Genomic DNA, 24,141 nt, shown 5'->3' with positions numbered 1-24,141 from the left:
AAAGAGGTGGAAGAACTCTCACTTCTAATAGCAAAGAGGTGGCCAGGAGCAGACTGTGGGGCAGGCCGTGACATTCCAAGCCCAGCTAGGGAAAAAGAACAAAGCCAACCAGTTTCCACAATAGGATTTTGAGCGTATACCCACCATTTTCAAGAAGAAACATCAGGAATCACTCTGAAGTGCTGAACCTCATTGATAGGGAACCAGAGGAACTGTGGAATGAAATCAGAGAAGCTGTTAAGGATGAATGTGAAAAGAGGCTGCCAAAGACCAAGAAACAGAAGAAAGCAAACTGGGTGGTGGAAACTGCCAAGAGGAGCCAAAGCGAAGAAAGACAAAGACCTCAGGAAGAAATTTAATAAAGAATTTCAAGAGAGCTGTTAGAAGAGATAAAAAGCAGTATTATAATGGCGTCTGGAAATGTACTGAACAAGGCAACAGGTATGGAAAAAACAAGAAATGCTTTCTAAAAGATCTCCAAACTCAGAGAGATGTTCTAATGTCAAATTGGTACGTTAAAGGATACCAATAGGAACCAATTCTAAGAAAATAAAACAATGATGGATGGACTATATTGAAATTGTGTAGAGTTCTTGTCAATGATTTATAAAATATTCCCTATTTACAAGAAGATCTAATACTAGTAGATGGAAGTCAGAGAAGTACTCCAGTCATAACCAGTCAGAAGGCCATTAAAAATTGATGGAATGTCTACCAAAAATTGGCAAGCAACAGAAGAACTGGTAAAGATTTTAACCAAATGATGGCAACACATCTAGAGAATCACAAAATGGCTTGGAAATTGGATAAGGTTAGTCAACCAATACCAAAGAAAGGAAACTTAATTTAGTGTCCCAAATATCGTATACTTAATTTCACATGCTAGCAAAATAGCACTTAGAATTAGCCAATGTAAATTAGAATCTTACATGAAAAAAGAGAACCTAGATATTCAAACTGGCTGTGACTATTATAGATAGGTCTTCAAGACTATGTCAAGCTGTGGGGCATGCAACAGGCATTTTGATTTCATTGTCCTCATGAAAAATCCATACATAAGACAGAGCTCATAACACGGCAAAACAGGTCAGAGCTCATAACACGGCAAAACAGACTGGCTCCAAGTTAGTGAAGGAGTGAAAGCATAGTGTAAACTATGATTTTGCGCAACTTATATGCTGAACATACATTGAAAGTAGCTGAAATTGGAAGATCAGCATGGTTTTAAAACTGGAAAAAAATATAACACCAATGCACCAATGCTGACGACACTGTGACAGCTGAAAAGACAAATGAACTGCAAGCTCTAGTAATGAAAGTCAAGGAGCATAGTAAAAAAAATGAAACTAAGAGTAACTATAAAGAAAACTACTGACAACAGGCACAGCAATAAGGAAGTGAAGCGATGAATAACTTTTTTTTTTTAAAGTATTCTCTATCAACAATAAAGGAAACAGCAGACAAGTAGGTGCTGCAGACTAGCACTTGGTAGATTTGCAATGGAGCTTTTGGAAAAGATATTCAGATGCCGTGATAGATCTATGCCTACAAAGATCAGGATTGTTCAAGCAATGATTTTTTCTGTGGAACTCTATGGAAGCGAAGGTTAGATAGAAATGACAGAAAAATATCAATGCTCTGGAACTCAAAGAGAAAAAACAATGTCCATGTGGATAAGCTTGAGGACAACAGTGACTGAGGCATTGTTGGAAGACCTGAAGGGCCAGGTTAGGGACAGATGATTCTGAAGGAGGTCCATCGATGTGGTTGCTAAGAATCCATCCCGACTTGACACACAAATTTGAATCAAATCAGATAATTCATTTGTAAAATGCAATGTCTGACCAAAACCTTTTATAGGAGCTACAGCTTCTCCCAAATTAAACAAAAGCTAGTGCCTATTAACTGCGGCTTGACGTACTAAAATCAAGCTAGAGTAGTTAACACAGAACTAGTAACAATTAATCTATTTAGTAGCAACAATTCTAATAGGTAGCAACATACAACAGACACCTCCAGAGCCACCTGCCTGTTGCAGTGACCTTCTCTTTTCTAAGCTGAAAAAAAAATGTAGTTCGAATGTATTATAAAGCAGCAGTTTTCAGTACATCCTAATGTCCAAGAATGCCTATGTTGAACCTAGAGATATTTTCAGAATAATAAAAATGCTGAGTTGATATAGCCCAGTGTTTTGTTTTAAACTGTGACCTCTTGGGGGGGGGGGGGGAATGAGAAAAAGCCAAGATAGACGGTGATAATAAATACTGTATAGGATTAGAAGGTAGGGAAGATCTTAGGGACTAAATAAATGCTAGGTTGGTCTGTATGTATGGATGCATCACAAAACCTTTCCCAACACTCTTCCAGTTCTCAAGGACACTTGTATGCAAGCTTTCTTTCTTTTTCTTTCTTTCTTTCTTTCTTTCTTTCTTTCTTTCTTTCTTTCTTTCTTTCTTTCTTTCTTTCTTTCTTTCTTTCTAGGTATATTAATTAGGGAGGTGTACAAAATTCTGTGCCTGAATCCTTCTCTGCACAGAATGGCTGTTTTCAGATGGTCTGTGACTGAACTGCAGTGATGGAGGGGAAGAGCCGGAAACAAACCAAGAGCCTCTCAAGCGGCTGAGGGGAAAAAGGGAAGGGCGACGTCTCTCTGTTCATTTAGCACAGGGGTAGGCAACCTTGGCTCTTTTATGACTCGTGGACTTCAACGCCCAAAATTCCTGAGCCGGCATGGCTCAGCTTGGAAACCTCTCCCTTTGCCCTCAGCATGGCTGGCTCAGGAATTCTGGGAGCTGAAGTCCACGAGTCTTAAAAGAGCCAAGGTTGCCTACCTCTGACTTAGCAGCAACCTAGCAGGGCACTCTTTTCTGACTGCTTTCCCATGTACCACCAACATCCTTGGTTTTTTCCTGTTCTCCAGCCAGAATATGGGTGTTTGGGTCTGGGCAGTCACCGGATGATGTAGTACATAATACACGGACAGAATCTGTTATTATTAACCAGTTTATAAGTTTAACTCTCCCAATGGCTCAGTGCTTTTAGGCACGAGTGCTCAAAATAAAAAAAAATGTTTTGTTCTAATGACAAAGCATGATCATCACCCTGAAATAATATAACAGATAAGGATACTAAAAAAAACGTTCTCTCTGGAAAAGTGTTTATTTCTCGCCACAAATTAGGCAGGTCTGCATGGACATGTTAAAACATTTGTCATGTAACTTACAGAGCTGGATTATTTGGAGCATATGTAAGCCGCTCAGCAGGCACCCAAAGATGCTTCTTACTTTGTATATTTTCAGACTTGAATAATTAAGCTCATAGAAATTAACTCCTCAATTTAAATGTTTCAATTATAACTGTTACTATTACAACTCATTTGTGTGAAGTCTCAACGGCATTTCTATAACTTGTGCTCTAAGAATTCATCAATAATTAGTTTATAACCATATTTAAAACCGTGAGGCTGAGAGCTCATGACTTTACATTCTTCTGAATGGAGAGGACGTATCAACACAACACAACACAACCAACATTGAAGGGTCTTTTTTTCCAATGTTCCAGTAAACTTTTCAATTCCCATCAAACATCATTTTTTTGCAAGCAATAAATGCAATATTAAAAGATCCCTGAGGTCATTAAGTATAACTCCCCAATTGGTGCAACAATCCAAATCAATGCATATCCCGAAGTTGGTTGTTCAGCCTCCATCCAACCTCTGCAAAACCCCTTTTTCTTTCAAACTGCTCTTGTGTGGCATCTCTATTCCTGCCCATAATTATTTCTGAGAGATGTTTGGAGACATTTAAATCATGTGTTAGCAGTTTAAGAGTGTGGTTTTGTGTTTTATAACACAGGCCTCATTTTATGTCATTACTTTTACTCCCAGAAGTTTGCCATTCTGGGAAATGAACATGTGATCCTGACAGTAATTATATGAATGGGAAATTCCAGCCATCCACTCACCCACATAGCCACAATTTCCTCAGCATGTCCACAAAGTTGTTTGAATTCCAAATTATTATTTATTAAATTTGTTGCTGTCTGTCTTGCCACAAGGTGACTTGTGGCCCAAAAGAATAAACTTTCAAAATTTGTATCTGCTACATCAGCCATAGTATTCGGCCTATGGAAATTCAGATCAAAAAGTCTGAAATTTGGAGCTAAAGAATTGAACCAGGACAGCAGAGGGTATAACTAGGGAACATATTGAAATTAAACAAATCAACCATATTTAACCATATTTCATCGTGATGCTGGTAACATGTTGAAAAAAATGTGCAAAGTGCCCAGCATTAATCTCAATGCCTTTGATTAATTGACTAAAATTGTGTTAGTCATTTGCCAGGTTATTAGTTTTTTTTTTTTTTTAAATACATTAAATGCTTCTTTCCTATGAAGAAATTTTCCTTCTGGGCAAGCTATGCCCCCTGGCCTCATTTACAGTCCTGCAAGAGGCTTAGACAGAATAGCACACACCCCTCCCCCAGCCAAAATGAAACACAGTGCAACTTCCTTGTGCATTTGATCTGTAATGTTTATTACTATGAGGAGAAAGTCTGCCCAACCTAAAAACGAAGATCTGTGGATTTTTTTCTTTCTCCTTAGTGGAAGGTTATGTGTCACTTGAGGAAGATGAATGGGGAAAAAAAATCTAAGCCAATCTCCCAGTCACTTGCTTAGCGAATGCCTTGAGATGCCAACAACCATTTCTGTTCACATACCTTGATTTTTTTAGCTTTTGGTGCTGTGCGAGCTCTCTCTGTGTTCCTTTTTCTCTTTTTAGGTTTCGTTCTACAGACTCGGTTGACTGTCAGAGTGATGCTCGTAGGAGTGTGCTGTGTAGCAGTATACAACACTGTGGAGGGAGATAGCTCCTCATCCCAGCTCTCTGTTGCACTGCTATCTCCACCTACGAAGGCAAATATCACACTGACAACTTTCATAATGCTGAGAAATCTTCATACTGCTCTTCAGCATGACTTTAAAGACGAGATGCCATGCCACCTGCTACCTTTCACGGTAACAACTTGCACTGTACTATTACAGGGAAGGAGGCACAGTAAGTACTTTCTATCAGGACAAAGGCTGATTCACAGATCTCAATGATCTGTTTGCAGTAAACGGACTGAACTTACCTGACACGTTGTCTTGTTTCCGGCGACGAAATCTGATTACTTTCCCCCTGCCAATTCCCCTACAAAAGAGACAGACATTTGATAATGGCAGTGTCAATGGCAGCACTGCCTAAAATGAAAGTGGACTACAGTGGCTTGAGTCTTCAGTGGAATGCCAGTTGACTTCATCTTGAAGAGTTACATAACAGCTTACATGCTTACATGCTAGGGGTAATCTGAAGGGGTAAGAAAGACTCCAAAGTGCCCCTCTGAAATCGAGACTCCAATTTGACTTCTACATGAGAATCTCTGGTGACGTTATAATCTCTACTTCATGGCAACTACAACTCTGGGATTAGAAAAATATTTCTTAACTCCTTAGTAAAACAGAATGTCTTTAACGCTACAGAAGTCCAAGAGAGATTGTTTTACCAATTGTATTTGTCTGGCTGAAACAAGGAAGTGTCTTTTGCAATTTTCACCTATTTAACTTGCACTGTTTGATCTCTTGTGTTGTGGAATTTGGTTTTTCCTTTGTTTTTAACTTGCTGCCAATGAGTTCCTTTGCTCCATACCACAACCATGAATCACAGTGCTGAGTCAATGGGAAATTAAGAGAACGGTCCACAGAATAATTGCGAAACCTCCTTCACATTCCTCACTGAGTTGGTTGCCCCACAGGTACCTAGAACTTACCTGCATTTTTCACACTTGATGAGGAAGCCATCTTGGGAGAGACTGCAGTGACACCAGCTAGGAATAGATTCTGCCTCAGAAGAGCTCTCAGTCTCACCAGAATTCTCCTCATCGTGAGGGTGCAGGCCATTCAGTTCTGCACGGGGGATGATGGTCTGGACAGGGGGAGAAGCAGGAGGGGTCGGAGGAGGAGGAGCTCCATAATTGTGATCCTAAAAACAAATGTTTGCATCAGTGCTGTTTCAAATTTCAGGGAAGGATAATAGTAAACAGAAAAGGAGCGGCTTACAGAATTTTATGAGCTTTACTAATGCATTGCAAAGCCTAAGGAAGCTCGCGGGGGTTTCGAAGGTGTTCAAAATATATGGTAACAAGGAGCATATACTTAATTTGGGATTCAATCTAAGACTAAGTGAGTACTTGTTTCCTCTATTCAAACCCAAGGAGTTTCCTGAAAAATTAACAGTGAACACATTTTCCAAGCACCTAAGCAAAAGGGGGGGGGGGAATGAAAAGTGGACTTTGGGAAACTTCAAGATTGGTTAAAAATACACACAAATACACACACACACACATACACACAAAGCTAGCACATTAGGAAAGGAAAAAGCCCACAAATCAACTGAATCAGGATGGTACACAAGTAGGAGTACATATTAAGATGCAAGAATTTGGCACATTTGTACATAAGAAGCCTTCAAGCAAAGTCATACGAATCTCCTGATTCTGAAAATATTATGGTTTATGACACACATAAACATAAATATTTTCCTTAAAAAAAAAATAGCTCCTAGAAATTCCCCTATAGCTTGCTCTCAGTAAAAACCACAAAAATGCCTCTTCGTCTAAGCCAGTGGTCCAGTTTTGCAGTAAGCTTTCCACAAATACATTTTTGAAAAGAAACAAAAAAATTCCAGAACTATACTGCCAATGCCCTCCAAAACAGATCTCTAGCTCAGTCACGTAGAAGCTGGGGGGGGGGGGAGAGAAATGGGCTCGATAAAGTACGAATCTACTGCAGATAACAGAGAAGGGTACTCACTGCATAAGGCAGCCCTCGGTAGCTGTGCCTCTGGGAGGCCCCGTAGCCGTGATTTGCATACACATTCTTCTCACTAACAGCTGGGCTAGCTTCGACAGACTCTGGGCTGCAAAAAGGGCCAACAGCAGAACCCATCAGCATAGAGGAAGTGGGCCTTTTCTCATAATTAGCCAGAACTCAAGAGCTCTCTCGTGAGGCCAAACAATAATCTAGCCGTGAATGGACACACCTTGGGAGAACAGGAGGGACGGAACCCATGAGAGCCATGGTGTGTGTGTGTGTATGGAAGGGCTTAGGACTAGCATACGGTTTCAAAGTTGGCATTCGGCAAGAGATAACAGGAGCGAAAATGGTACTCGTACCAATCTTTGAATTGTTTGGTTAGTGGCTTATATATTGCATCAGATGGTGGATCTTGAATTATTTATAACCTTTCTCAGCTACTTGACTTTTTTTGATTTTTTTGTAATCACAGCTCTGTGTCCAGCCAGGTTACAAATTTTATAGACCTCTGACTTAGCTGACTATTCCTTCCGGGCTGCAAAAGTATTCTTATTTGCGTCTCCTTAATGCACACGCCTCTAGATACAGTTTCTTAGTGACAGAAATTTGAGTGAAGTTGGCAAAGAATAGATCCTGAGTATTTCATTTAGTAAAATCTGCAATGTGTAGAGAGTATCCAGCTTTCTCACACAATCAATCATGTGAGGAGCAGCATGCATATAATCTCTACCACTGGAGAGAGAAAAAAAACAGCAGGTTTCTACCAGAAGAGGGCAGAAAAAAGCAACTTAAAATGTACAAAACTGGCGGTTAGTGAAAAGCTCTGGGAGTCCTTGTTACAGAAAAGAAAGCAGGAAAAGCTTTAGAGGAGGAAGCCAAAGCTGGAAGCTAGAAGGGGAAGCTGCTCTCTATGGAGGATGGGAGGGAGAGGAAGAGAGAGAGAGAAGACTAAGAAGAAGGAGAAGAGCCAATGCTGCAAGCACACATTGGGAATAAAGTCCAGAAAACGTCCTTTCTGCATTTTCAAAGTACATTTTCAAAGGTTATTCCTATGAAGAAGAGAGCTATAAATACCACAGTTGTAATCCGGCCCCTCTGCAAAATCTCAGCATCGTTTTTATCCGTAATAGTGGCTTTAGTAAATCGAGGCAGATGTGCTTTTAAAGCAACTGATAAATCAAATACAATGTTTTGAGGCTCTCTGACTTACTTGACAGAAGGAACCTACCCAATTACACAGTCCTTTATTTTATTGCTTTATCTATATTCATATTTCTAATGCCCAGACATTATGCTAGAAGAATTAGGTAACCTGTCCTGTTTTCCGAACTGTGTTTTTATTTGACTGAAAATAATTAGTGGATCATGGCAGAAAGATGAACTATATATTGCAGGGGGTCTTCAAACTTGGCCCTTTTATGACTTGTAGACTTCAACTCCCAGAATTCATCAGCCAGGCACTGTTGGCTGAGGAATTCTGGGAGTTGAAGTCCACAAGTCATAAAAGGGAATACAGAGGTAAAAACAATGGTGACTACAAATCATAGTTGCGGTAATATTACTCTCTAGCATTCAACTTCGTATCCTTGTTAGTATAAGGTCCATCAGCCTATAGTTCAGGGGTCTTCAAACTTGGCCCTTTTATGACTTGTGGCCTTCAACTCCCAGAATTCCCCAGCCAGCGTGCCTGGCTGAGGAATTCTGGGAGTTAAAATCCATAAGTCATAAAAGGGCCAGGTTTGAAGACCCCTGAACTATATATAGGCTGATGGACCTTATACCAACAAGGATACAAAGTTGAGTGCTAGAGAGTAATATTACCGCAACTTCGATTTGTAGTCACCATTGTTTTTACCTCCATATTCCCAAGAAAAAAAGATAAGTGAGTGGCTTTCTTAGGCCTTGTTATACCAGATGACAAGATGCAAAACCAGTGCAACTGGTAGTTATCCTGAAATGCGACATCATATGCTCTTGAGCAGCCCAGGAGAAAACACAGCAAATAAAACGAATCGGAGTGCAACCCCCCCCCAACATGACAACAACAACAACCAGTATTAAATCAACCTCTGAGCTGGGAAGAAAGATATGTATCTGAGCTAAATCTAGCATCAATCAGTAAATAGCATCAGTCGGGATTCTAAATGGATTTTTTTTTCTTCTGAGCACACAGCTGAAGCTGCACTGGTTAAACCCTTATTTATTAACTATGCTTATCAGATGCATGCTATGAAACAAACCAGAATTAACGTCGCTCCTACTTTGCATCCACTAAAAAGAAGCAAGAAAAAGGAAAGTTCTGTGTATGCAGGGGTCTTAAAGCCTAGCAGAGAGAGAGAGAGGGAGAGGGAGGGAGGGAGGGAGAGAGAGAGAGAGAGAGGGAGGGGGAGAGAGGGAGAAAGAGAGACTGACTATGTACACATACGGATTAGTCCGCCTTGAGGTCAGACTGTAAAACAGATGGCTTAAACAGGATGTCTGGCTTTCTAAGTTACAGTGCTCACCCCAGTGTTACAAACTGAGGAACACAGAACATCCATCTCATTTTTAGCCCTCTTCTTTCCTTATGGACACTTCATTCGAGTTCCTGCACCAGGGGCTACCAGAGGATGTTCTTTGCAAGCAACTTAAAACAATCCCCCCTCAGAGGAAAAGAACACTACGCTAAAAAGAGGGAAATCCACGTTAACAGTTTGAGATAGGCGACCACATCACACAGCCATCTGTATCAGCAGCACCATGCAAGTTAGGCTACAGGAGAGGAAAAGAAGGCTATCGTCAAGGCTCATTTCTTGCAAGATACCTACCGGTATCAACCAAGGCAAGCGATGCAACAGAAGGAGAATTAAGGACCTTTGGGAAAAGCGGTATTCTAGCAAAGTGCTTTTCCTTGAACGCAGTTTGGAGGATAGAGAAGAGCTTCTCCTTGGTGTGTCGTCTTGATCTAACTTGTACAGGATAAACCCCTACACCGAGGCAGGACCTGTTGCAAAGCTAAACGCTTTCTATTTTCCCAGGCTCACCAGCATAGCCAAGATCTGAACACCAAGTTCTGATTCCATGCCCTCCACATGTTCAGACAAGGAAGCACTTACTCAGATCCAGCAGCCATATCTGAATAAGATGTATCTGGTGTAGTGACTCCCAGAGGGATTGCAATGCTCATGACGTTTGTCAGGGATCACGGAGTCCAAAGGGTAGTGACTGGCAGCTCCAAGGGCGGGGAGCAGCCGCAAAGCCTCGGCCAACACGTCACGGACATGGGTAAACCTGCCAAAGGAAAAAAGAAACAATGCACTGCAGTTGTGTTCTTCCCAGCCACAGCCATATGATTTATCCTGGAAATCATGCTGAAGTTGAGAAGAGTGAGAGTGAAACAGGAAGTAGTAACTTCAAATGGTGCATGTTGTCTCTTGCCCGACAATCACGCTTACATAATTTTCACTCTAATATACCCAGATTTTCATAATGCCTCAGAAAAGAATGCTGAGCAGAATAAAAAGCTTGAATGCCTATCTTGCAAATGTCAGCTTAGGAACAAAATTACTACTATGGGGTTGGAAGAGAAGGAACCCCCCCCCGAAGGGAAAACAACAAAGGTATGTATGTATGTATGTGTGTGTGCGTGCGTGCGTATGTATGTATATATATGTGTGTGTGTGTATATATATATATATGTGTGTGTGTGTGTGTATGTGTATGTATGTATGTATGTATGTATGTGTATGTATATGTGTATATATATATATATATATATATATATATATATATATATATATATATATATATATATATATATATATGTTTAGCTAGCAATAAATGCAAGAACACCAGGAAATTATAAAACTATACAAAGTTTTAATAAATTTAAAACACCAAGCTTACCCAGGAATCACCTTTTTATTTTTAATATTCTTAAGAACATATGTATGTATGTATGTATGTATGTATGTATGTTTGTATGTATGTGTGTGTGTGTGTATATATCTCCACAGCATAATTGTCACAAAAATGTAATTGTTTTAGTTGGAAAAATGCACAGAAACAGGTATCAGGAAAGGAATCACCTTCCGTTTTTCATTCGTGGATGCTGCCGAGAAAAGCCGTGACAAATATTCAGCATTCAAATATGGCATGAAATATATGAGAGGTATATTTACAACTAAGTATTTAAAAAGCCAAGTGAGCAGAAGCTTTGCACAACAGGCCAATTGAGAAGCACATGTACAAAGAGGAAAACAAGTGTGTTGCAAATGGCAGTAAATGAATTCAATCTCTCTGCACCTGCCTTTAAAGAGCTGGGGAGGGGGGAGGAGGGCTGGTCAAGCAAAGGAGAGGCATCTTTTTCTACCTTTCCAATACAAATGCAGCAGGGACTCTGCTGGAAGGACCAGCGCTGCTACTGCAGAACTCTGAACGCTTGCAGGAATTATTCATTCCGGAATGGCAATAGGAATGATGCATGGATTAAAAGCAGTTGCACTGGAGTAATTTTTTTTTAATATTGCCGATTTGAAACTTACAATGGCTGCACTGTCTCAAATTGTTTTGTTAAAACTCATATTTTGGTTAAGATAATCATGCAGATAATTAGCAATTTGTTCATAAGGCACTATTTCTACCCCTCCAAATAGCCTTTCAAATATTTCCCTCTCTCTACCATCCGCCAATATGCAAGGCTAAAACTTGTGTGATATGAGGAACAGAAATTGTATTTCTCTTCTGTCCTGGAATAGATCACAGCTTTTCCTCCCAGCTCTGTACAGCCATTTGCACAAGAAGTCGGGCTCTTGATTCTTTAATGATTCCTGAGATAAACGGTGAAAGCTGGAACTTCAAACACATCCATCTCTCAGCAAGCGAGACACGTCAGACCCAGCATCTCTTATCTGATAGGCCAGCCTGGAAAAGGCTGTTATTTGTTCTCTTCTCAGTGAGGGTGGAGACATAAGATCACATCAGCCTGCTAAGAGGGCTGGGAATTCCCTTCAGGACATTTCTGCACAGTTGAGAGCTATCTGCTGCCATAAAAGGAACACCCATGCTCAGGGGCTACATTAGATACTGTTAATATTTCTGAAAAGGAAGTATTTAAGTGGGGCATTAGAGGTATATTTGTAAATACGTACATGTCTACATGACAAAAGCAGGTGAAGCTGCAGATTCTTTCTCTGAAAGCTCTCTGTACCTCGCTAAAACTCTAAACATGAACTGTACTAGAAAAATGCTACCTCATGTATTCTACAAGAAAATGGTGTGAAAACCCTAAACATTTCCTTCAGATTTGGGCAAAGAGCCCAAATGTGGTTTTCCAAAAAAGTATCTTTGCAGTCCTACAGAGATTGGCTACCACCTGACAGAAAGGCCTATTATCATCCAGAAATTATCAAATAAATTCATGAAAGGAAGGATATCAAGGATATTAATTCAGAAACAAGTTAAATGTATGGTATTGTATCATAGGGACTTTTGAAAGAAATGATAGTTGAACCAATCTACATCCCTGGTCAAGCTGGAATTCCAATAATCTACTATGTATTAAACCCAACATCAAAAATAACATGAACTCTGCATGAATGAATGCTCAGAAAATACAAATGACACAAAAGGATAAAGGAGAGAAAAACACAGAGGTCTTGGTAAGTAAATATCAAGAGCATTTTCTGGCTCTTGCAAACAGAATGCTGCAGAAGATATTCCTGAAATATTCAACATTAGACTGGCTGGTACAGCCCGACTCAAATTTAGCAAAAAGCTTTACCTGCGCTGCAAAATCAAATTATACAACAGCATGAATAGCAGTTTGGCCAGGCTGGGGATGTATAAGTAATTGATTTGAATAGGAAAAAAAGGTAGCATTAATACGTTCTAAACAGAAATGGCCCGTATGAACAGACTTTCCATTAACCAGGTAAACAAATACCAAATGTAAAGCTGCCATCGTGTTCAAGATGTAAAACCAACAGAATAGTGTGATCTTTGTTTCAACCTTTATTCTCCATTGGGGGCAAGATGGTATTGCTGGCTGAAGTGTTTTGTGTATAAAAACAATAAGACAATGAAGCTGGGTGCCCCTTTGCCTAGAATAGTCTGAGTTCAAACCAAAAGAGCTGCTCTGTGGGGGATTAATCCCTTTTGCAGAATCCCACAAGCTGTATCTCTTGAATTCTCAAAAAGAAGGGGGCGGGACTTTCAGCATACCGTAGATTGAGCCCCAGACAGGACAACAGAAGGATGCTCAGTCATTAGTATTCTCTTGTGCCTACGTAATACATTAAGCCCAAAGCACTATGTTCCTTAGAAATGTTTAATGTCCAACAAAGGGTGATAACATCCATCTCTAAAAAAAAAAAAAAAAGACTGAAAAGGGCATCTTTTCTTTAAAAACTCTTAGGTTGCCAATCACAAGGCCCAGAATTGGACATGGATCCTGATGTATTTTCTCCTGATTGACAACAAAATGACTTGGGAAAAGAAAGAAAAAAATGTTAAGCTATGTACAATTTCCCACACCGATCTCACTTCATCACTTGCCATTACTGCAAAAATCTTATAAAGCAGAGGGGTTGGCAACTCACATAATTTGATATAGAGAGAAATCTTAAGCCCGCATACAGCATAAATCATCATAAAGACACAGATCTTACCACATGGCAATTTAGTTTCTCATAAAAAGAAGAACTGAGTCCATCCAAAAGATGCTGTCAGGAAAAGCCATTGTGTGTTATGTCATGTATTTCTGAATATTTTTGTGCTGAGTTTATGACTTCAAGGATGGGTATAGCTTTCTTGGCAATAATATGGAAGTGATTTATCTACTTCTGAGAGTTTTTTTCGACTTCCCAATTCAGCAGGCAGCCTTGGGATTTCTTGGGATGTTCCCATTCCCTTCTTAGATTTTTAAGGTCAATTAATATTGATTGGTAGCTTAAGCCCATTAAGTTACTAAACGTGAATTAATAAACACAAATGTGTAATACATTCAAAAGAAACTCTTCCTCAACATTTTCTCAACTAATATCCAAGTATTCAATGCTATCATGTACAATGACAAGATTACTTATTGTAAAGTGTTACATAGCTTTCTACAGTAAAATTAAGCCAAGGCAGTTTACAAAATCACAGAATTATTTGGAAATATTTACAAGTTAAAAAGCCGCCATCCTCATTTCTACTTCATGCTTCATATCAGTAAGTCAATCAAGTGAATCCTGGGATTATACTCTGGAGAAAAAAATTAAATACAATATTCAGATGTCTCATATTGACATCCTTACTAGTTCTAGGCTACTTCCACTAACAGTATTTGATGTTGGTAGACACATCTGGAAAATATTAAGCTGAAGATGCAACTCTTTAGTCTGTAACCCACAAAAACTCCCACTAGTAAATTTTAGGGATAAACTGGGCCTCTCGGAATAGTATTACTTTGTACTTATTCAGTAGATGAAGTATTATCATAAAACCAAATTTCATTGCAGTTAATTCAACTTCAGTGTTGTTTTTTTTAAGGCAGACATTATTCCTATTTTGGACATTTGGTCAGCTACTAGCAGTTGTAGAAGAATCAACTAGTAATTTAAATGGATTAAATCCATTTTTATAATAAGATGAAAGTATTTGATGACACTGATGATATAATGTTTTTCATACTGTTCTAAATTATCATCTATTCAGAAAAAATTGGGGAAGTTATGACAACAAGGGAACGGTAGTCACAAGTCATACACTACCTCTTTCACAGCTTGAGCCAGACTTTATTATCTACCTTTATTTTATTTTTTTTTCTTCAAATTATGTCACTCTTCAAAATCCTTCAAGTAAACAATTTCTGGTTTTTGTCTCTAAATCTTATGCAAGGATTTTCCCGAGCCATGCCCCAGCACACTTCCTGTTTTCATGTCCCTACTTTCACTCAGAATTTCTTGTGTGCTCTATGCATATGAATACTCTTTCTCTATTTTCTCATTGTCTAGATACTCCCTTTACTAATTACACAGCATTTCTCTTCTTCATACATCTTTATGAGAATACTACGATATACTGTCACCCCCAAACTGAAAATTTTGGTCCATGGGAATTGTGTTGATATGGCATAAAGTAAAACTAAATGGGAGAAAGCCTTGATATGTCGTACAACCAGGATTGTTTATGCACTCATAATTTGTGCATAAGTTGGAGGTTCAACATAAACAAATAATTAAAAAGTGTAAAATATTATAGAGTATTTAAATATTAAAGCAGTATAACTAATCAGAAGAACAATGTAGCAATGGAAGAGAATTAAAATATGTGGTGTTTCTTGCTTTAAAATTAAACACTAGAATTTAATTTCTTTTTCTCATACAATTTGATCCTAATTTATATTACAGATGTCAAATCTTTTAATATATTGCAGCTACAGTTGCCATCATCTCTGATTAATAAATTGGACTTGATAGGGACTGGAGTCCAACAACATCTGCAGCTTTATTTATATTATAACTTACCACTAAAACACGTTGTGAACTATGGAATTTTTTTACACCTTAATTTAAATGCAATTAATGCAAATTATTTGCTTATTTTTCAAGCACCAAATTCACTCTTAACAGTCTGAAAGAAAATTTTTTAAAAATTAGCACTTGGGGGCCTTATGATCTTAAATTTATGGTCCAATAGAGACAAAGATCTTTTAGATGGAGAAATTTGATATTATTTTACTATATTTTCACTGCATTATTTAGCTCAATATTGTCTGCTCAACAAGAACATGAGGATGCTATATATTTTAAAATTATATTAGTCTTGAATGTTTCAGCAGGATAAATGATTTGTTGAAACTTGTAGAGATTTTTAAACAATGTATTTTGAATTATTTAGAATCTCAGAATGCTGTGCTTACCAGGACAGGTCCACAGTTACTGTGCAGGTATATATTGGAAACACCAATGCTGAACATGGCAGTCTACTCATTCTGCAAAATATTCTCAGCTTGTTGGAAGTTAATCTAAGAGGGAGAAATATCCAAAGGTTGTTCTGCTTCAGAATTTAGAATCACAAGTGACTATTTCTCCATGTCATGTCTCACTGCTATGTTTCCTAAATTGCTCCATCCAATGCTTCCATACACATATTTAGTTCTCCAGATCTAAGAAAACATCTGATTAAATACAAAGATCTATATAACTATACAGAAAGACTTTCAGAGAAAAGTAATCTGCAGACAAAAAGACATCAACGCAAATTTCAATATACATGCAAAATTCTTCTCTTAGAAAACATGGGTCCGTCCAATGCAGTGATGGGATTCAGCCAGTTCACACCACTTCGGCAGAACCAGTAGCTAATTTTTTGTTGCCCAGGCCCAGAATGGACTTCCGGAAGTGGCATCCACAGAGAGAACCGGTTGTTCACATATCTGAATCCCACCACTGGTCCAATGAATGTCCAGGTGCATGATGTTGGATACCTGGTTGTCAATGGTTCTTCCAAAAGGGTTCTTGAAATAGTCATTATTTACAAATAGACTAAAAACCACCTTCTATGATAAATTTGAAAAAAAAAGGCAATATTAAATTTAAGCCGTATGAATGTAACAATTGGGGGGGGAGTTAATAAAGCAAGGCAGCTGTATTATGCATGTACGTGGAGAGTCAGCTGAGAGCAGATTTCAAAGCAGCTGCATGATCCTGGGAAAAATATGAGGCTCACTAAACAACTCCAAAAGTGATACTTCATGTATGTTCCCATTTACTCTACAACACTTTCTTCCAAGTAAGGAACGGTTGCTGGAATTGGGTATGTCTAGTTTAATGAAGAGAAGGACGAGGGGGGACATGATAGAAGTGTTCCAATATCTCAGGGGCTGCCACAAAGAAGAGGGAGTCAAGCTATTCTCCAAAGCGCCTGAAGGCAGGACAAGAAGCAACAGGTGGAAACTAAGCAAGGAGACAAGCAACCTAGAACTGAGAAGAAATTTCCTGACAGTTACAACAATTAACCAGTGGAACAACCTGCCTCCAGAAGCGGTGAATGTTCCAACACTGGAAGTTTTTAAGAAGAGACTGGACAGCCATTTGTCTGAAATGGTATAAAGCAGGCATGTCAAACTCGCGACGTCATGTGATATCTCGCAACGTATCAGGCCAGTTTTGCTATTGCCAGCAATGGGGTGGGCATGGCTTCCATGTGACGCATCCAGCTCATAGGCCGGCAGTTTAACACCCCTGGTATAGGGTTTCCTGCCTGCAGGGGGTTGGACTAGATGACCTCCAATTCAATTATTATTATTGTTGTTGTTGCTGCTGTTATTATTGTTATTTATCTGCACTGTGCTAATAGTTCTGTGACTCTGTGTTAATCAGATTCCATTTCTAGTATTATGTTCACTTCTGGATATCACAGACTTCAGTCACATTGACACAAGCTCAGAACAGAGCAATGAAGATGATTCGTGAAAATAGATAAAGTCTTACCAACAGAGTTGGGCCATGATCTGTTCTATAACATCCCAGAGAGAAGACAGGGGATAATGGCTTAAAGTTATGGGATGACAGTCTGGTTGAATGTTGGTGGGGGGGGGGACTTAAAAGGGGGAAAAAAACACTAGAAAAATGTATCCAGTGAGGTGGTGATCTTCCACTGACAAGGGTTTATTTGAGAGTAAGGATTTATAGTAAACAGCTTTAATAACTCTCTCTAATATGTTAGGAATTTAATATACTACAAAGGGAAACTTATTTCTTCAACAGGACTCTTTGCTTCTCTACTCTTTTTTCTTTCAATTCCTTGCAGGGTCTCAGAGTTTTGCTCCCGAGAGTTGGGGTATCTTTCAGAGCAGTTGTGAGGAGATGTAGAACTCTGCAGAGAAACCACTACGCTCTTGTTTCCACGTATGAGGAAAGCCTCATCAAGTTGAAAAAGTTTGTGAAATAACTGAATAGAAATTTGAAGAAGTAGTCCAATGTTTAAGTCTAGTGATAATTTTAAAAATAAAGAATACTGTGTCAGTGAATAAAGAAAAACCGTATTTTGTGTGTGTGTGTGTGTATGTGTGTGTATCCTTCATTATTCAGGAACAGAACAAGAAATAATTCAAGGTGGCAAACATATCTAATGTTCCCTTTTCCAAGCCACACTCAAAAAGAAAACTATTAGTTAAGGAATTAGTTATGATGCATTAGTACTGAGCTTGATATCAGCTACGATACACCAACAACTGGACTAATTTTAAAATAATAAGCATTTAGATCACAGACATATTCAACCAACTTTCAACAATAGGGAGCAAAAACAGTCCATATACCAGTGGTCCTTACAACAGTTTACTGACTGTTCGAAGTTGCAATGCTGCTGACTTATGACCATTTTTCACATTATGACATTGCAGCATCCCCATGGTCACATGAGCAAACTCCAGACACTTGGGAACTCATATTTATATTTATCACGGTTACGGTGTCCCTGGATCATGTGACCTTTTGCGACTTTCTGACAAGCCAAGTCAATGGGCAAGCCAGGTTAACAACCACGTTATTAACAACTGCAGTGATTCTCTTAATAACTGTAGCAAGAAAGGTCATAAAATGGGGCAAAACTTAAATGTCTCACTTAGCAACATAAATTTTGGGCTCCATTATGGTCAAGGACTACCTGTATTAATACTGTAATGTGACTCGAACTTCTATGAATTCTGACGTTATTCGTATTTTTTAGTTTTAGCCAACAAACATCTTCTTACCTGCCTCTCAGGGACATGAACATGGGTCTTTTGCAATGCAGGAATAAATGCTACATGTCCTTATTTTTTATAACTGAAACCTAAGCTAGAATCTGTTTTTTACATATAGGTATTAGCTGCAAAAACAGCTGTTCCCACATTATGCAGCATTTGTCCTCATATGTACTAAACCATATGCACAATATTAATTTTCAAAAATGTTTTATGGAATACATAGGACAGTGACACTAGGGGTCTGGCAACTATAGCTTTATAATTCATTCGTAATTGTATAGCTATTCAAGATTCCTTGCCAATAAAGGAACTAAAGAAAATAGTGTTGACTATAAATCAGGGCACAAAAAAAAAAGACCATGTTCAGATGAACCTACAAAAAATATTGAGCAGCTTAACTATTAAAGACTGAGCTGGAAATGTGGATGCTTGAGGACCGCAACTAATTTACCTATTTGAGCTCCATCCTTAGTATACAGAACACATTACTGTATTTATTCTACAGTATCACCTACAGTTTAACCAACTGTATCAGAACTGAAAAATACGATTAATTTCCTAAAAAAATTTCGCATCCAAACTTAGAGTAGTATTGGTTAATCTGTTGGGTATTTTACTTTGCTTTCTCATGTCTAATTTAAAATATTACAGATACTGCATGTTTCGTGGCAATTACGAAAGGCATTTATAAAATGAAACTGTAATGTTTAAATTGTAAACATTCCTCCATCTTAATCTTTTAGGGAAAAACCCAAAACACAATTAAAAGGCTATTATAAAAGCCCTGGATTTTGAGTACTGGACCATGTAGCTTGGCTGTCGACAATTTGTCCATTTTGTCTGGCAAGATTGCTACTAATTTTCTCAAGGAATAAAAATCACAAATTATTATTGAGTAACAATCACAATTATTTTAAAGTTCTTCTTTTTTAAAAACAACAACAACCCCAAATATGATCAAAGAAAGCACTGAAAAATACATTGCTTTTTGTACGCTAAATTCTACTACAGAGAAAAATGTACCAGGCTAAAAGCAAGAAGTGTAGGTCCTTGCTTTACTATTACTTTTGCAGATATGAATTCCTTCAAAATCAGCAATATAAAATGAATTTGAGATTTAAAAAAAAAACCCATGCAAAAGCCTGGGTTATTCAGAAATGCTGCAGTAAGCTATGACTGAAAGCCAAGTTCTTATTAGCACCGCAAGAATTCTATATGCTGGGCATAGCAAATGATCAGATACAATGCCACCAGCCATAATGTACACCTATTCTTTGCCCTCCACGGGACTGACTGGTTGCTGGATGGGAAAGGCTCTGTATCTATTAGTCTGGCTTTGGATTTTTCACATTCAAGGACCATCATGTGACAGGCATACTGGTTGCTTGGCCACTCCCAGAAAAGGCAAACAAAACAGCTCCAGAATAAATTCCAGCAGGGATTTCAAAGGCAGACATTGCATCAGCCAGGTGTACAGGAAGCAGCTGGGATTTGAAGTCCAAAGAGCATCTGACCCACTTGAGAGTCTCTCAGAGTGGGATCTCTCTCCGAAATCCTGTGGGGAAGGAGGAGCAGGAAGGAGGAGGAGGACTTGCTCCAGCGACAGAACAGGCCGCATCTGCTTCACGGAGCCTTTGTACAGCGCTCCGGACCTGGCTGCTCTCCCGGGGATGATGCAATCCCCAGGAACAAGGTCTGCGCCAGAGAGAAGAAGAATTCACAGCCGATGCGGAGGGCAAGTCAGCCAAGAATCTCTGATGACAACATGCTTCAGCCAATCAAAGAGCAGCACCCTCCCTTCCCCACATTACCCCACCCCAACATTTGGTAGAGAACGGAATCCCACATTTCATGTCATCAAGCTGTGACTGAGGGAAGACCGGAGAGGGAGGGGAAGCAGAAAAATTTATCCTGTCTTAAAACCCGTTTTGCACCTCCTGAAGAAAAGGAATACTGTGGGAAACATGCAATTTGGGGTGGGAAATACCCAATCGCTGGTTCTCTTTAATCACTTCCCTGCTGGTGCAAAATCTCCCTAAACACGTACACAGTAGTGCTGCTATGACTGGCTGCCTTGCCCCCAGTCTCGGAAATCATGCAGAGACACAGGCACCGGGAACCATAGCAACACGACACAGTGCCGCAATTATGGAGCAGCAGCAACTACTCCATATGTAAAGTTCCCCCCCTGCTTCCATTATAAGGCTGATTTTAACCCTCACTCGTTGTAAAAAGTTAGCTGTGAACATTCCTTTAGCTTGATCAGACTGATGTTGTGTATATTCTGCAGATTGCAGAGGCAAGGAAAAGCATGACCAAATGTACATACTTAATCTGAGTCTCTCACATGACTTGTCCTGGTCTCACAGGCCTTTCGAAGATTTGTGTTGATGTTGTTGTTAATTGCGGAGTCGTGCCTGACCCATCGCGACCCCATGGACAACGTTCCTCCAGGCCTTCCTGTCCTCTACCATCTTCTGGAGTCCATTTAAGCTCACACCTACAGCTTCAGTGACTCCATCCAGCCATCTCATTCTCTGTCATCCCATTCTTCTATTGCCCTCAATCTTTCCCAGCATTAGGCTCTTCTCCAGTGAGTCCTTCCTTCTCATTAGGTGACCAAAGTATCTGAGTTTCAACTTCAGGATCTGGCCTTCTAAAGAGCAGTCGGGGTTAATCTCCTCTAGGACTGACCGATTTGATCGCTTTGCAGTCCAAGGGACTCGCAGGAGTCTTCTCCAGCACCATAATTCAAAGGCCTCAATTCTTTTCCGCTCAGCCTTTCTTATGGTCCCACTTTCACAGCTATACATTGCAACTGGGAAAACCATGGCCTGGACTATACGTACTTTTGTTACAATATTGCATATACATAAAGTAATATATGGTTCTCAAGAGTCAGCTTACTGCACCCACTCCCTCCTGGTTTTTTTTTCTCCCCCATAAATGCTCTAGGGGGTCATTTGGAGTGAGAGAGAGCACATCTGGCAACAGATACTCAGTGACCTTGTGTGGCTGAGGGCACACTAGAACCAGGATCTTTCAACACCTGTACTACCCAAGAAGACCAGGCTTAACTTCTGAAGATGTCATTTGCTGAGACTCTGGCTGTTCAGCACACCTAAAAGACTAGACTCATATCTCTAGCCAGAGAGGAAGTGATCACAAGAAGGTGATGTTAAACAAAATTAAATGTTTATCTCTGGGGAAATTTTCTACAGTAGGGGTCCTCAACCTTGGCAACTTTAAGACCTGTGGACTTCAACTCCCAGAATTCTGGGAATTGAAGTCCACAGGTCTTAAAGTTGCCAAGGTTGGGGATCCCTGTTCTACAGGAATTCTGGGAGTTGAAGTCACGGGTCTTAAAGTTGCCAAGGTTGGGGATCCCTGTTCTATAGGAATTCTGGGAGTTGAAGTCCTCAGGTCTTAAAGTTGCCAAGGTTGGGGATCCCTGTTCTACAGGATCACTCGCTGCCCAACATTTGTTTTAATGATATGAACACTTTCTCTCACCAGATACTTTGGTTTCCATTTTTCATGGAGCTGAATGGAGATTTATGTTGTTGATGAATCAACGTCTAAGCATTACATTCTGGTCAAAACTATTTGAAAGTTTAATAGAAGGGATATGCATGCACATGCATGCAAAGTCAGCTACTCCCCAGATAATCACATCAGCTTTGCAAATGACCTGAGAGGGCTATTTCAACCATTCCAAAAGAGGTGCTTTGTATGAGCTTACATAATTGCGAGCCGTCCATTTGGAAGACTTTTGCAACTTTTCTTGTTTCACTGAATTTTGCTTTGAAATAATAAAAGCTTGCTTTTTAAGGAAGTCTTAAGCCATGATAATGTTTGTGTGTGGTTGATACAACAATGCATTTACTTACAGGAGTGTTATTACTATATAACCAGTCACAACAAAACTGCTCCAATCGCCTTGCCAGCAACTGAGAAAATTTTGGAAAAAAATAAATACATTCAAAGGCCTTTTAAACAAAGGTTTGGAAGGCATGGAACGAATGTACCTATCCAAATAAAAATAATCTCTATTTAAAAAATACAGGATGTTATATGAGAAAACTTCCCTGCGGTGAACCCAAGCAGAGGTGATGGGGAATCTGATTCTCCAGATGTTGCCATTACTAAACTATTATAGCCCTGGATCATCTAGTCTAGTTCGCACAGTGGTCAACCAACTGCACAAGGAAGCCCACTAGTCTCCTGGAAAATGACCTTCAGAGATGGTTTCACTGCCATCAAGGTTAATAGCTATCAATCATTGTCAGCTTCCTCCAATAATATGCATGCTGAAGAATGTCTATGGAGATTCTCAGTCATCCAGGTCGTGGTTGTCCCAAAGGTGCTTTTTCAAGAGGCAACTGGACTTTCTTGTTTGTCTTTGAAGACAGTTCGCTTCCCATCTAGAGCTGAAGAAGCTTCTTCAATGAGAAGCGAAATGTCTTCAGAGAAGAACAAGAAAGTCCAGTTACTTCTTGAAAAAGCATCTTTGTGACACGTACGTTGAAGAGCCTACAGTAACATCTATAGCAGCGGCCCTCAACCTTGTGGGCACCAAGGACCGGTTCCAGGGAGAGGGGGTTTTCTATGGCAGTGGTTCTCAACCTGTGGGTCAGGACCCCATTTGGGGTCGAACAACCATTTCACGGGGGTCACCAAACAACGCAGTCCGCCATTTTTCCCCCTTTTCCTTAGCTGTGCTACTCCCTTTTATTCTATTGGCTTTTGAAAGCCAATAGAATAGACTCTCTTGAATAGAGTCTAATTCTATTGGCTTTCAAAAGCCAATAAGAATTGTCCAGGCTGTCTCTGCCCTGCTGAGCCCGCCAAAAGTCCCATTCTGCAAACGGTGCTGCACCATTTGAGTAGTCCTCGACTTACAACTGGTTGAGTAGTCCTCGACTTACGACCGGTTGGGGGGGGTCGTGGCATTAAAAAGGTTGAGAACCACTGTTCTATGGACTAGAGTGGGTGTGGATTTCGCATGTTGCCTGCATTTCACAGATGGGTCTTCACTTGTTTAGGCAGCTCGGTTTTCTGGCATGCCGCACCCCAGTGCCAGTCGATGGACTGGGGGTTGGGGACCCCTGATTTACAGGGTACACCTTCCTCATGTCTGGATGGAGCCAAAAGCTACATTAAGGCTAGAATTATATAAAAAAAGGACATATCTTCTGTACTGCTAAAACATCAAATACTACACATCGCTTTCATCTCTTAAATATTAAAATTGTATATTACTTTTTCCTTTCAATCAGATTTTTATAAATATTTTTAATGTTTAGGAAATGTATCGTTAATAGAGACTATCCTCATAAGAAGTCATTTGGAAAAGTATCACCAATGCAATTTTTGATAGTCCAGCTTCTGGATTATTCTGAGATTCAGACTTCTGAACGGAAGTTGAAAAGAATGACTAAATTATGTTTATATCACGGTGCAAACAAGATGCTGTGCAAATATTTCACTACCTAGCATTAAAATATTTAGCGATTAATCATATGCACCAACAATTGGATCATCTGCAAATTTGCCACATTTTGATGTAG

At 39.5% G+C, this 24,141-nt stretch overlaps 1 protein-coding gene across 8 annotated transcripts in view; it reads right to left on the bottom strand.

Annotated features, from left to right (window-relative positions):
- Positions 1-24,141, bottom strand: part of SETD5 (SET domain containing 5) — a 69,309-nt gene that overhangs the window by 30,820 nt on the left and 14,348 nt on the right. For 5 of the 8 annotated variants that reach the window (XM_039355143.1, XM_039355145.1, XM_039355138.1 and 2 more), the window contains exons 2-6: positions 9,951-10,125; positions 6,853-6,958; positions 5,811-6,022; positions 5,136-5,194; positions 4,722-4,909 (exon numbers count right to left, since the gene is read on the bottom strand). In XM_039355143.1, coding sequence (XP_039211077.1) covers positions 4,722-4,909; positions 5,136-5,194; positions 5,811-6,022; positions 6,853-6,958; positions 9,951-10,021 — 636 coding nt within the window. In that variant the 5' untranslated portion in view covers positions 10,022-10,125. Of the gene's footprint in view, positions 1-144; positions 213-4,721; positions 4,930-5,135; positions 5,195-5,810; positions 6,023-6,852; positions 6,959-9,950; positions 10,126-14,000; positions 14,080-15,739; positions 15,845-24,141 lie in introns of those variants that run through there. The other 3 variants (XM_039355139.1, XM_039355141.1, XM_039355142.1) reach the window with 3 other exon arrangements.

This window comes from Crotalus tigris, unplaced genomic scaffold (genome assembly GCF_016545835.1).
Source record: "Crotalus tigris isolate CLP2741 ecotype Arizona unplaced genomic scaffold, ASM1654583v1 scf7180000018612.917631, whole genome shotgun sequence".
Lineage (NCBI taxonomy): Eukaryota > Metazoa > Chordata > Lepidosauria > Squamata > Viperidae > Crotalus > Crotalus tigris.
Note: the sequence above shows the minus strand (reverse complement) of the source record. Positions and strands in the feature narration are given on the sequence as shown.